The following is a 14,192-nucleotide window of genomic DNA, read 5'->3' as shown; positions in this document are numbered from 1 at the left end:
ATGGTGAAACCAGTGAACAGTAGAGAATATGAAGTGATGTTCTGTCGAATACCTGTTTTGCCTTGTTTAGTACTGCAATGCTTCGTGATACTTTGGAATGAATATATCTTACGTGAGCTCTCCAGTTAAGTTTTTCATCTATTATTACCCCCAGAAATTTATTTTCACTGACTCTTTCAATATCAACACCATTTATTTGAATCTTTGCATTTGTATTTAAACTACTATTTCCAAATAACATCAGTTTAGATTTATTCATTCATTCATTTATTTTCCCAGCCCTTTTCAGACACCGCTTCCTGTAGATGTCTTTTATGGCAGGAAGTGGTGCTCCGGCGATGCACTGGGCAGTTTTCACGACCCTCTGCAACGCCTTCTGGTCCGAGGCAGAGCAGTTCCCGTACCAGACTGTTATACAGTTGGTCAGGATGCTCTCGATGGTGCAGCGATAGAAGTTCACCAGGATGTCTGAGGACAGGTGGTTCTTCCTCAGAGTCCTCAAGAAGAAGAGGCGCTGGTGAGCCTTCTTGACCAGCTTGGAGCAGTTGGTCGTCCAGGTGAGATCCTCGGAGATGTGGACTCCCAGGAACTTGAAGCTGCTCACACGCTCCACAGCCGTCCCCTTAATGTGGATGGGTGGATGTGGGTCAGCATTCCTCCTGTAGTCCACTATGAGCTCCTTGGTCTTCTCGGTGTTAAGAAGCAGGTTGTTTGTGTCGCACCACTCAGCCAGACGATCCACCTCCTCCCTTTAGGCGGCCTCATCGTTGTCACTGATGAGGCCAATCACCATGGTGTCATCTGCAAACTTAATGATGGTGTTGGAACCATCAGCAGGTCTGCAGTCGTGGGTGAAGAGGGAGTAGAGGAAAGGGCTCATCACACAGCCTTGTGGTACACCGGTGTTCATCGTGATTGTAGATGAGCAGCGGTTATCCAGCCAGACATGTTGGGGGCGGTTGGTCAGGAAGTCCAGTAACCATTTGCAGATGAGGGAACTGATGCCCAGGTCTGTCAGTTTCCTGATGAGTTGTGAGGGGTGGATTGTATTGAATGCTGAACTGAAGTCTATAAACATTTAATTGCTTTTTAAAAATGTGAAAATACAATTTCTTATTGCCAAAACTGCAAACATTTCCATGAAATTTTAAAAGCTATGAACTAGAAATAACTTTTAATAGCTTGACATGTTATGAACAGCCTGTTTTCCTACTCCATATACAGTCAAAGGAGCTTGCAAAGAAAAGCGTCTGGACTTCTTTAAGTTACTTGAAGACGTTTCACCTCCCATCCGAGAAGCTTCTTCAGTTCTAAGGTCAAATGGTGGAGAGTCCCAGATATAAACCTAGTGGGAGTATCCCCCCACAGAGGGACAAAAGGACCCCCTGATGATCCTCTGAGCCAAGGTGTGAAACTGGGTGTGGGTCCCAATCAGCCAGAGTTTCGGGTGAGTTCATTGTGAAACCTGGCCCCACCTTATCATGAGAATACCTGAGATCAGTAGCGTGTATTTTGTATGTTCAGTGGAGACATGTCATGTCAGTTGTTGTTCTACTAGTAGAAACAACAGTGACAGTTTTTTCCTGGGCCCAGTAAATTGATGCCATTCTTGCTTGACCCATGCTGTCAAAAGGTTTGGTCTTCTCTGAACCCAGGAATTCAATATTTAGCCATTCTCTCTTATTTAGGGCATAAATACTTCTTACAGTTAGCTGTGGGGGTGCACAGGGAGAAAGCTTGAGCTCTGAAATGGCAGAATCCTTTGTTCTGTGCTCAGGTTTCTCTTGCGCCATTTCACTGCAAGAGTTCAAACCAATGGAACTGGGTCCATGACTCTCATAGATCAGTTCATCATCATCGTTGCTTCTGACATTTTTTTCTGTCTGAGCCGATGGCTGCACAGATGTATATCGTTCACGAGCTGTTTCAGCTATATATGATGCAATATGTGGAAAAATATTTTCCACAGCATATGTGGGAACCACACCAAGAATAGTGTCTATGTTTGCAGAGCAAATGGGTTTAACTAAAGCCGGTGGTTGTGCAGTGGCTGAAAGGCACTTGCTCCACTCACTGTTGGAATTTCTAGTTGGACTGCTGTGAGTTCTGATTGCAATTAAAAGTATTTTTTGTCGTCCGCTGAAAAAAACTGAAACCTTCATGTTTATGAAGTAGTTACATAAGAGAGTTTGTGTTGCCAGTATTTAGGTTTGTTTTTATTTTTTTCTTATACCAGCGATGGTCTCAAAGCTTCTGGTTCTATTGTGCCATAATGGTCACTTTGAAAGTGTGCTGTCCTTTGGATGTTTGCCTTCTCTTCACCCTTCTTTTTTTTTCTCATCCATGTGCTGTACTCATCATCTCTTCTGCTCTCTCCTCCTGTGAGGAATACAGTCAGTATGTGTCAGAAAAGCCAAATCTCTAATATCTGATGTGATTATTAGGTTATTATCTCATAGATTTTCTCTGCCTATTTTATACAGTGACCCAATCAAGAAATATCAGCTATCAGAAAAGCAACATTTGAATGGACTATTTCATGCCATAGTCCTATTTGACATTGTTTTTTTAAACTGGGATGTTTTCGTCTACATTTGATTTATTACATACAATTCATTCTCTGTAGTGTCATTAAATATATATTAATACAGCTTGAGCAATTGATCAATGTTTCAGTCATTATGCAAATGTCCTGTTTATAAGGTTGAGGAAAGCTACATTGAGAGCATCTCCCAACCTTTGTCCAGTTTAACAAGATCAACTTTTTGGGATTGCCCTACGGGATGATTGTGGTGACGGACTACTAGTCTATTGTGCGCTGCACACGTGGGTTTGAATCCCATCCTTGTTGCTGTACTTGGGTCTTCAATCTGTTGGGATGTGGTGAATTACATCCTGGGTCACTTCTGTTATACTTCAAAGATCAAACACAGGAAGATATCTGTCTCTGCTGAAGAAAAACAAACAAACATGACCTCATGCACAAATGAAATCACTGCAAATTAAATGAATGAAAGGCTTGGATGTGTTTATTAGTCTCATAATATTTATAATTATACCTTAACATTTTTTTGTATAAATAAAAAAATTTTCATGTCGGCATATACTTGAAATATTATATTAAATATTTGTATTCCTTTTCTAAATAATACTGAAGTCATTGTTTCTCTTCCATAGAAGTGAGGTGTAGATGATGCTTCAGAATAGAAGCTGTCAAAGCGGTGACTGTGGTGTGAGTGCAACTGTGGTGTTTGTGCGGGTCACATGACTGAATCTTACTGGCAAACTTCTGTGAGAAAATGAACATAAAAAATGAGTTAACACAAAAGTTAGCCCAACATCATCACTTTAACAGACTAATGAAGAAGCTTCTTGAATGTCACAGATTTCAGTGGAATAAAAACTGGTCTGCTGATCTGGTAAAGCTGGGCTAAAATTTGGGTCATGGTTATGGTTGATATTCCTAATGTCACACAGTTAGTACTGCCACTGTAACTTAGTGTTCACAAACCTAAGGTCAATGCCTCAAAGAAGCTTGGTAGAAAAAGGGGAAAAGGATAAGAAAGAAAACGCTTCATAAATTACTGGATTATTTCATCTCTGAAAAGCAAAACAATCAGAAGGAAAAAAGTTTTAAACTGTTTACCACTCAAGGCCACATTAGGGACATAACATATGACCAGAGTGAGGAAACACACTATCGCCCTGTAAGGATCACAAGTTATTAATATATAATTGGTTGTTTTGTGCCTTTTTTCTCCTACTTTAACCACATTTTGGAAGCTTTTTCATAGCATTTAATGTCATCACAGGGAAACTAGTAATGATTGTGTGGACATGTCTGTGAAGGTTCTCAGTCATCCAGGTCATCGTAGTCAAAGGAGAACTGAAGAAGCTTCTTGAATGAGAGGTGAAATGTCTTCAAGCAACTTAAAGAAGTCCAGACGCTTTTCTTTGTAAGCTCCTTTGATTGTGTGGACATGTTTTTGAGAAATCCTTAATCAATTGTCCTCAACCACTGTGAATCTCTGGTGAACAACTTTTCTTTTTCTCTTGCTTTATCAAAATGTCAAATGTAAGATAAAAATTCTACTTTTAGCAAAGCTCAGACCTGCTCTGTCATTTTTTTTAAATGTTTTGTCTTTGCATTCTTACAGCTGTGTTTTTATGTATCATCTTATACTGCAATGATCGTACCGTATGTATATCTGTATGTTTATTCCTGAACTCCTGCCAGACGACTGGTTCAATCTTCATGAAACTTACCCCATAAACTGGTTTCAAATTGTTAGTTAATATGTTTTCCTTCAAACTCAACTGTAACGGTCCGAAGCTACCAACGGTTTGGCAGAAACAGTCTGTAGGGGAAGTTTTTGTTTGATGTGTGGAATAATGTAAAGTAAGTGAAAATTGTAGAAAACTTTTACAAAACAGACAAATGATCGTTTTATATAATAAAAATCAAAAGACAAGCATATTCTCTGATGACAAGAGAGATAAAAGTCAAGTGTAAAACCAAAATCCATTACTAAACATCTGACTAGACCTAGTGATACACCCATGACTAGCCCTCCATGCAAAAACACAAATAGGCTGCTTCAGTACAATTTGGTTATGTTGGGAGGCGAACAGTCCTGACCTTGAAATATCCAATATTAAAGGTTTTCAACACAACTCCCACAAACAATACTGAATAGATCTAAAAATGTGAATTATATCTCTAAACTGAAATGTAGTCATGTAATTTTCCTCTCTGCACAGGGCTAAACCAAGTTTCCTCGCTACCAGAGCCACAGCTCCACTCCTCAAAGCATATACAATGCATTTTATTTAGATTTTGGGTAATGTTTGGTTTTTAAATAGACAGTAGACCCCTAACTTACTTGATCTTTTTTTCCAAACATTTCTCCCCTTAAGTTCTTCAGACAAGAACAGGGGGGTGAACATCTGTGTGAATATTAGGGTAACCAGTTCCTCCAGTGAGAGGGTTCTGACTTGATCAAGAATAAGCTAAAGTTGCTACAGGTAAAGAGACACATTAAATACATCCCCTTTCAGGATTTAAGAAAGCTGAATGGGAACAGAGTCAGTCATCTCAAGATGGGTAAAAGACTTCTTTTGAGAAACAAAATACTAAAAGGCAAGCCTAATCCAACAATACAGCACATCAAAATACTAATTAAATACCAAATCCAGAATCCCTGCATAATTAAAACAGACCTAAGCAAAACTCCAGTTTCCAAAGAGCAAATTTAACATTTCATGTCTGAAGACAATATTTTTGCATTTTATTCTGGCAATGTAGCTCTCCATGGTGTTTTTCAAAAGGTACAGATGCCTACACCCAAAACTAAATTTGTAAGACTAGAACACTGTGTGGCAAGGCTTTATCTAACCAATGCTTTTCAATGTTTGAGTTTCATAAGTTTGATTTTTAACGCCCCCCCCCCCCCAAATCTCCTGAGCTTATCCAGCAGATCAGGTTGTGTAACCTGCTTTGTAATTGGTTTCTAAAACCAACACAAGTAGATTACAAAACATGTTTTAAAAGGACCACAGCCGTCAAGTCAAGCTCATGTCCCTCTAGGCAGATGAATATCTGCAGTAAAATAGAATGCTCATATTTTATAATCTTAATGAAAATGTTAAAGGAAAAAAATAAATAAATAGAGCAACATCCAGGAGAAAATGAAGTCTTTCTAAACACAAGACTCAAAGATGCTTTCTGAACTGTGCTTAGTACAAAGTGACTTTGATAGTTCTCATAACTTAATAAGAGCACTCACCAGACTTAACCTAGATGATGATCTTTGCTCTGAAAACTGTTCCACCCTCCACCCACCCTGGTATCAGTCCAGCTACTCAATAACTTCAATGCATAGAGAAAAAACAAAAAGAATACAAATCTGCCAAGCACCGAAATGTATTTTATTGTTCAAAAGACTAGCCTCATTACTTCCAGGACAGCATAGTGGTATCAGAGTTTTAAGAAAATGAGCATTAAGCATCAGGTCTGCTTCTTCTATAGAGTTTAAAGACAGGCCATCATTAACACACTCAGACTCTTAAAAACAGTCATACTGCAAAATGCATCCTTATCTTAAAGAGACAGGCAAACTATCAAATGTACAAATTTCCTAATTTGAAAGAAATTTTGTCTATACCATATATTTAGACAATGCTGTAGATTTTATGTTATCTGAAAGGTGTTTGTTAATTTTATGAGATGTTCAAAAACACACGAGTAATACAAAGAATTATTTCTTCTCCAAAGACTGTAGTTCCTGTGGCATTTTTCTGACAGCTTGGAGGACATCTTCAATGTTGACTTTATCTCCAAACTCAATCTCTCTGTGTTCCAAAAGTATTCCCTGCAGGACAAACAGACAAGAGATACTAAACATTTTCTAGTATGATTGCTTCACTCTTAAGAAATTTGTATTGCAATATATTAGAACCATTCCAATGACATTGGATTAATGTGAAATTTTTTACCTGCTGTCTTTGCCCGATGACAAAGACCCCACCAAGGACAAAACCCTCTCCGAGAACATTTCCCACGAACCCATTCCTGAAAGCCCTTACGCCATTCATCCACACTCCAACACGCAGGAATGCCAGGAGACCCAGCTTCCGCTCACGAGGCCCATAAAAACGTCTCTGCAAGCATATGGAATGCTTGGTTAATTCATGCAGAGCTAAAGGGATTTTTCACACACCCTAAATGGGTCCAAGTGTATTTGGAAGCAGTTCTGCTTAAAAACAGGCCAAATGTAGTTTGCAGATAACGTTTGACCATGGTAGAACAGTTCATTAGAGGAAAATAATAAAGTTTACCTTTTCATCCAAGAAGACTTCCCCCTGAAAGTATGGCCTGAAGTTCTTGACCTCTGTGCCGACATCTTCCTTTACAACAGCATACAGAGGAATCCCGAGTTCATCCAGCTGAGGTTTCAGAGAGGACAGCTCTGCAGCTTCCTGCAGCCAAAGAACATTAAGAATCTTAACAGCTAGCAACTGCGGTTACAAACGGAAAGGTACAATTGAGGGGTCATGTTGTATTCATTATATGCACACTGCCCATATTTTGTGTGGTAAGCAGGGATTGTGGAACAGTACTTGATTGTATTATTACAGGAGGATGACTTTCTGTTAATTCAACAATCTAAATACTTATTTGACCACACTTAATTTTCAGGCCAATTTCATGTAATAGAGCCAAGTCCGGTGGATGCACTGCAATTATGTGCCCTCTCTGAGGGGGGGGGGGGGAAATAAAATATACTGAGACAACACTTCTGGGGGCGAGGTGAGCTACTGATTTACATATACATCCTCGTGCCTTTCATAGCTTAGATTTAGAGGATTATAACCACACCAGGTTAAAATACTCCAGAACTACCTCAAATTTATGCTATGCAAACCCACACTCAAAGGTTCAAGTTACAAGAGGCAGACATAGTTGTAGAGTATGTAGGTACTTTATATGAAGAAAGACTGAACTTCACAGCATTTGAGAGCCACTTTGCACCTCCAGTGCAAACATTTTCATAATTTGTATCATTTTAAATCACCATACCTAAACTGACACGAAATGTTTGATGTTATATAAGTTATCCATTCCCTTTTTCATTCCCCTATGTTGCCTTTTGGCTACAATTGACAAGAAATGGAAAATATGTGTATGGCAAACTTTCTCTTTTGTGTAGCAGGCAAAACCAAAGGGCTTAAAGTAAGAAGCCAATAGTTTATGATAGCCAACTGTCACTGGAACAATACCTCTCTGCACAAAAATCATCCAGGACGCCGGACTGCCATGATAACTGCTCCAGACTTTTCCCACAGAGACTTGGCTTTGAACGTCTTTATTTCTAAGGAAAGAGATTAGGTGAAAGGGTAAAAGTTTAGCCACAGGCTAAATGCGTAACAAATCCCAGCTGGGAGGGAAAAACGATTTTAAAACAAACTATTTTTATAATTGCATGGTTTATTTCGGTAAACACAGATATGACTCGCCTCCCTTCGTGGTCTTGAGTTCAGCCTCCTCTAAATATTTGAGAGTTGCTTCCAGCGGCGGTGTGAGAAATCTGTCAGTGATGAAATTCATTACACCGGTAACGAGGCCACCGACCGTGGCCACAACATTGGTTACGAGTTCCATTACAGCCTCTTTTTGCAGCCCGTTCTTGATTAAAGCATCTCAGCTCCGCTGTTGTTGCGCACTCTCGACCGCACCGCGTTCAAACGCGCATTTAAATTCCAACTCCAGCTGATCTGCCAGCGTTTCCCAAACCCAGCCTCTCTTGGGTGCAGATACTGATCAGATTGAATACAGCTGTATTTCATCAGCGACGAGAAGGTGAACGCAGATGCGGAAACATTCAATACAAACCAGTCATATGCACCAAACTTTGCCCCTCCTCCAGGCTAAAGGTCACTCAACAGCCTGGAAACTGCAGCGTCATCCAGTCGAAATGCCAGCCATGACGAGAATTACTTTGCACGCTTACACAATCAAGCATTTCTATAACAGGATCAATAAAAGCTCATGCAAACTTATATTATCATTACTACTAAAAAAGCTAGTTACAGTTTCAGCTATTGTCTGCTCTAATATGGGTTGAAGCAGACTATCACATTAAAGGTTTTCTTTATTCGCTTGTATGTCACTCCACATTCCGTTAGCTCTGCACAAAGTTTGAGTCAAGGCTGATTTTAAATTCACCTGCTAAAAGGGGGGACAGTTTATGTGGAATCACCTTTAATCTCAGTTTAACATGTGGATGTGCCATTGGGATTTCTGACACTGCAACGTGAATGGAAGCCAACTGTGCTACTTACACAAGTGTGATGTGGAAACAAGCACGTGGACTGGGTTGTTTTCATAACTTTTAAAAATGAGGGGATCTTTAACGCTATGCAAAAACAAAAAGGACAAATGAATAAACAATAATAAATTATGTTGGCTCACTATTTATTGTGTATTTTCTTATTCACACATTAGTAACCATTTATGATTTCAGCTTCGGTAAAAGCTCGGACATGTGATGTGATCAAGCTTGGTCTTCTTCCTCTTCTTGGTCCTGAAAAGCAAGCAAAGCTGAGTTACAAATTAATCAGTTTTAAGTAAAAAAAAAAAATAGATATCACACTTGTCAGAATATAGATGTAGACACTGATTCTCAAACACAGAGACACTGGAAATGGTCCCTAAATGACCAGAGAGTGGGAATGATATTCCAATGATTTAGAAAAAAATTATATGATCATGCTATATTTTATTTCACTAAAATTGAAACTGGATATTTTGTAATTGCTAAAAACCAAACATATTTGCTGGGTGCTCTCAAGAAAAAGTTTGAGAACCAATAGATGAGTAACGCATTCACTCAGGTCAACCTTCTCCTGGGAGTCTTCCTCGTTAGACGGAGACTTTTCAGGTTCCTCTTGTGAACTCTCAGGTTCCCCGCGCTGCATCATTTCTTCTGCTGTTACCTCAACCTCAGCTGGAGGTGAGGAATCAGTGCTTTTGCTCTTCGGTTCTTCATCACCTGCCTGAGGGCAGAAAAGTTCTGGTTAAGCCTTGTTTTATTATTTCCAGCTTTTGAACAGACCTTTGACTCTGAAACCCAAAAGTGCTGCTTCCCCTGGGCAAATTTTCTACTTCAATGTTTAAAAAATGAGCAAAGTATTAAAGGGAAACATTGTGGATTCAAAAGAAGGTCATGCCACCTTTTCTTGGTCCAGGAGAATTCCTGATTCCTGTGCCTCCTGTTCAGATTCAGATGTCTTCACAGGTTCAATGTTCTCACTCTGTGGAGCTGAAGCTGGCTCCACTTGGATGGCATCTTCAGGTTTGCCAGTTTCTTCTTCATGGGCCTTATGGTAAAGGAAAAGTAAAGCAGATTAGATTATGGAGAACATAATAATTCTGTGTTTCTACCTGTGCTCAGTCTGACTGTGTTGTCTCAGAAAACTCTTGCTCTTCTCATCTTTATTTGTGTTCCTTGTCTCCTCTGTCCTCCCCTGGCCTGAACTTTAACTCATCTTCAAATCTACCTCACCACTCTGCTGATCTTTCCTTCATCTTTTCTTGTACTTGAGCCTGCACCTCTTGCCTCTTCGATCTGAATAAGTGCCAAACTGAATCCTCAACGCGCAGTCTGCATTTCACCCGCTTCACCTTTTCTGTGTTGTAAGAGTCAAGGTCAGGAGGACTTTGCTTGCTGTATTGATCTTCTGTTTCATTTGATTTTGAATCACTGCCATCTTGTGTGAGAGTTGACTGTAGTGGGCCAGTCTTCTCAGCTTCAGCAGTTTCAGACTGATCAACCTCCTGCAAAGCAGATAAGAGCCACAATTACTAACTAAACTATTTTAGCACCACAAACAAAATCAAGTTGTGCCATTTCTTTCTTGACAGTGTTTGACCACTGTTTAATGATATTTCTTACATTATCCAGGCAAATACGATAAAATTTCTCCTGACCTTATCCTCATCTTGGTCACCTTCCTTCTGTTCCTTTTGGCTGGTAAATCCTTCCTCCTCCTCCTCGATAGTTTTTTTCTTAACACTATTCGTACTTGGCTCTATTTCTGTTTTTTCTTCTATTTGCTCCATCCTTGTCTCCACTTCAGTTTTTTCATCAGGCTTCTCTTCAAACTCCTCTTTGACCTCTGTGCCCTGCCCCTCAGATAGGTAAGAATGACCGGCCTCTGCAGGTTTTCCTTCAGGTGGCTCTGGACTGGTTGCTGCTTTATCTGTGATGTCCACCTGGCAGATCTCAAACCATTTATAGTCAGTGATTTGTAGTTTCTTTCAAAAACCATACGATGCAAGTCATGCAGTTTAGAGTGAGCTTGGTAGACTGACCCATCACCAAAGAAAAAAACCCCCAGAAGCACTAAAGGCTCAAAACCAAAAACCACAGAAATGAAAGGGACAATCAGAAAATATCACAGAGATTGCCACCACCTCCAGAGGCACTCATAAATTCTTATCACCTCCTTTTCAGTGACATTTTCCTGCACTTCAGTTTGGCGATCTTCTGCGCCTTTCTGGTTTTCCAGATTGGGTGTGTTTAATTTCTCATCTTGTATGGGTTTGCTGTCCTCCACTTCTCCTGTTGTGGCTGCGGTGGGTGCTTCAGAATCTGTGGGCTTGTTCTCAGAGAGCTGTCGATGTGTTTATGTTATATGTTTTTAAACGATTTGCTCAAAAGTATTTTGGAGTAATTGGAAGCAAGTGGAGAGGATTGAAATGAAAATAAGCAACTGGTCATTTTAAAGGATAACAGGAGAAATAAGAAAACATCTCAATACATACTAATTTTTTAAAATTTGATGTAAGAAACACAAACAAATGTTTGGTTAGATTAAAAGTTTTGTGTTTTACAAGTAGTTTGCGACTCCTCCCAGGTCTCACTGACCTTTTGCTCCTCCTCCCTTAGCTTCGCCTGGTGTAACTCCTCCTCTCTGGCTTTTGCCTGCTCTTTCTCCAGGAGTGCCAGTTTGGCCTTTTTCTACAAATGAAATTGTGGTTACAACAAAGATCCTTCTAACTATGCTTACATAGCTTACAAAAGCTTACACCTAGACCTTTTAATCCTTGTAATCCTAAAGTGGCTGTAGATCTCTATAGACATGCAGGGATCTGTTGATACTTTCTGAGTCAAGGTAAAAAGGTGACTGGGTTTTTGTTACCTTGGCTTTTAATTTTTCAGCCTGATAAGCTTAGACTGTCTAAGCCTCTTTTATCCTTTATATCAGCCCTTAAAACCTATGTAAGGACAGAGGCTTTAAGGCACTAGTAGTGTGAGCAGAAATAGTTTCACTGCTCACACTTTAACAGCCAGTGGAAGCTTCCAAGAGCTAATCATCTGTTTCACTGTCAGCTGTTGTTTACTACAGCACTTTTGTAGTTATTATGGTGCTAATTTAACTATTTGGATTCTGTTTAATACTGTATACTGTCACATAAGGCTGATGAATGCTAATAGTGCGACACTGTAAAATACTCCAAGTGTTTACTCCACTGAAAATAATTTAGATTTAAGCACTTGTAGCTTCTTAAACCAATGACACGAATGCTTATTTATGTTAGTTACATAACACAAAGACATATTTGGCTTTAAATTGTGACACCTGGAGTGGGAATAAAATTGACTCAAAATACTTTGAGGGCTTCAAAGTTGGACAGTTTTCAGATTATAAAGGTCAAATTTAAGTTACAAAGTACAAAAAAAGAGAAAAGAACCCCCACCCCAGTTTTAAATTTCTAGTTTTAAAAATTGTGGAGATGTCACCAAGCCAAACATCCATATCAAAACAGACAGCAGAACTGCATTAACTCAGTACTTTTATTTCAAAATAGTATTGCTTCTGATGATCACACCAAGCATTATATTTTGTAAGTTAATGGTGTTGCACCTGTTATTATGCAGCACATGGCTAGTCTCCTAAACACGATATGGACAGAACCACAGCAGCTCAGCCACAGAGCAAGAGTCACCAACACTATGGGTTAGTAACTGCAGAGGTCTACGCTAGACCTTTGGCGTTAACAACACTAAAACTACAATTTAATTCCCAAACTTACAAGGTTGTCATTTACGTTCGCTGCACTGTGACAAAGGCTGCGCCTCATATTAGACAATAAGTTGTGCATGCTACCCCCTACTGACAGGACAACAAAACAGCGACTATTATCAGGGAATTTTTTTTCTTCCACGATGCCGATTCTCAATTTTTTTAATTGTTTCTTAGTGGCATTGACAATAATCTTGAGTCTCCAACACTTATAAAAAATAACCAGAAATATATGCAAAAATTAGATCTGTCTGGCTCCCCCCCCTATTAATGCCCCGATTTACTAATCTTTTGATTCAGGTATTTTTTCTGACTGTGTTGTCATAAAATAGCATGACTTGTAAACTGTAACAGGTGCAGTAATGAATAAAAGAAGAGCTCGCCTCTGTTTGGTATTCACGGTTTGAGCTGTACTTGTAAAGCCAGTGAGCCAGATACAGGATCGGGTTCACAGGTCGCTGCTCGGCCACTTCAGCCAGCCCGTCCGCCAGGCACTGACCCAGGTTTCTTTTTAAATACTCCGAGTCCATCCGTATGTTTTCCTGTCTGAATAGCGAAAAACATCATTATATTAACAACTAAAGTGAAAAACGCATGTATCACTTTTAATAAACAGCAAGTAGCGTCGGAACAGGAAGTTTCCCAGCAAATAAAACATTTCGGTCGTTTTTGTTTTTGTTTTTTTCTGTTAGCGGTTAGACTAAGCGTTTTTCTCTTCTGTTTTATAAATGTTAGTTTCACACAGTAACTAAAAAACGACAGGAAGACAAACAAACCTGCTTCTTCCTGAAAGTCCGTGTGTAGTGGTTAGGGCTCCATGGTAACGGTGTCACATTATTAATCTCCCCCTCAGTGTTTTGAATTAGCCAACTTCTGACTGCTACTGCTCTATACACCACAAGTGTATTCTCCCAGTACCTATAACTGCAGCTTATGCAGTGGAGAACGGTGTGTTATGATTTATGAGTTAATCATCATTTGAACATTTAACACATTTTAACAGCCGCTAAATGACTGTGATTTTTTACTTAATAATAAATAGTTTACACAACAAACCACGTCACGAAACGTGTATCTGGAATTGTAGGAAATCTGTAAATGTACCTGTCTCTAAGGTACCACGAGCCAACTTCTGTAGTTTAAATGTGTTATAGGCTATAAATAAAATACGTATGTGACAGTCAACACAAAATGCTTTAGACATTTTTCATAGTGCTTGTTTGAGGTGTTTTTTTTTTCTTTTCTTTTTAATTTTCTAAAAATAATTTATTTAATACGGTGGGCTGACCTCAGAAACTGAGTATCGATCTTACACGAGTATGGATCTGATAACAATACCAGAACTGGCATCAATATAATCGATATCAATACTCTGTTTTTTTCATCGTTTCTTTTATTTGCTGTAAAAGAATTAAGTAAATATCTGCAGCTACAGTTTTACTTCATAAAGAAAATGTATAATACATAAGGATAGGTACAAAAATAGAGAAACATAGAGTTGTGTGAAAAAGTATTTGCCTGCCTTCTTTTCTTTTCTTGTACATTTGCCACATTTACATGTTTCAGATCCTTAAATGATTAAACTAAAATATATTGAAGAGTTA

At 39.1% G+C, this 14,192-nt stretch overlaps 1 protein-coding gene and 1 pseudogene across 7 annotated transcripts; both read right to left on the bottom strand.

The window, feature by feature from the left end:
* Positions 1-5,907: 5,907 nt before the first annotated feature.
* Positions 5,908-8,494, bottom strand: LOC113028203 (peroxiredoxin-like 2A; annotated as a pseudogene). The gene is made up of 5 exons (XR_013910899.1): positions 8,017-8,494; positions 7,780-7,871; positions 6,838-6,978; positions 6,496-6,660; positions 5,908-6,371 (listed from the first exon to the last, which is right to left on the bottom strand). The product of XR_013910899.1 is annotated as a peroxiredoxin-like 2A (transcript).
* A 463-nt stretch (positions 8,495-8,957) lies between these two features.
* Positions 8,958-13,518, bottom strand: dydc2 (DPY30 domain containing 2). Of its 6 annotated transcripts, none has more exons than XM_080305383.1 (9): positions 13,365-13,518; positions 12,972-13,134; positions 11,430-11,522; positions 11,005-11,175; positions 10,490-10,783; positions 10,175-10,336; positions 9,733-9,879; positions 9,400-9,555; positions 8,958-9,083 (listed from the first exon to the last, which is right to left on the bottom strand). In XM_080305383.1, exons 2-9 carry the CDS (start codon positions 13,116-13,118, stop codon positions 9,054-9,056), a joined length of 1,200 nt encoding a protein of 399 aa, XP_080161509.1. In that variant the 5' UTR covers positions 13,119-13,134; positions 13,365-13,518; the 3' UTR covers positions 8,958-9,053. The 6 variants fall into 6 exon arrangements, with proteins under 6 accessions (XP_080161509.1, XP_026033400.2, XP_080161510.1 ...); XM_026177615.2 differs by having other exon boundaries at positions 10,184-10,336; XM_080305384.1 differs by having other exon boundaries at positions 10,490-10,774.
* Positions 13,519-14,192: the final 674 nt, after the last annotated feature.

This window comes from Astatotilapia calliptera, chromosome 8 (genome assembly GCF_964374335.1).
Source record: "Astatotilapia calliptera chromosome 8, fAstCal68.1, whole genome shotgun sequence".
NCBI lineage: Eukaryota > Metazoa > Chordata > Actinopteri > Cichliformes > Cichlidae > Astatotilapia > Astatotilapia calliptera.
The sequence above is the reverse complement of the archived record's forward strand: the minus strand, read 5'-3'. Positions and strand labels throughout refer to the sequence as shown.

Coding starts and splice junctions, on each gene's coding strand:
- dydc2 (XM_080305383.1), bottom strand. CDS start 13,118: ATGGACTCGGAGTATTTAAAAAGAAACCTGGGTCAGTGCCTGGCGGAC. Junction 11,176..11,429: donor TAAGGGAGGAGGAGCAAAAG/GTCAGTGAGACC, acceptor ACACATCGACAG/CTCTCTGAGAACAAGCCCAC. Junction 10,337..10,489: donor GTGACCAAGATGAGGATAAG/GTCAGGAGAAAT, acceptor TCTGCTTTGCAG/GAGGTTGATCAGTCTGAAAC.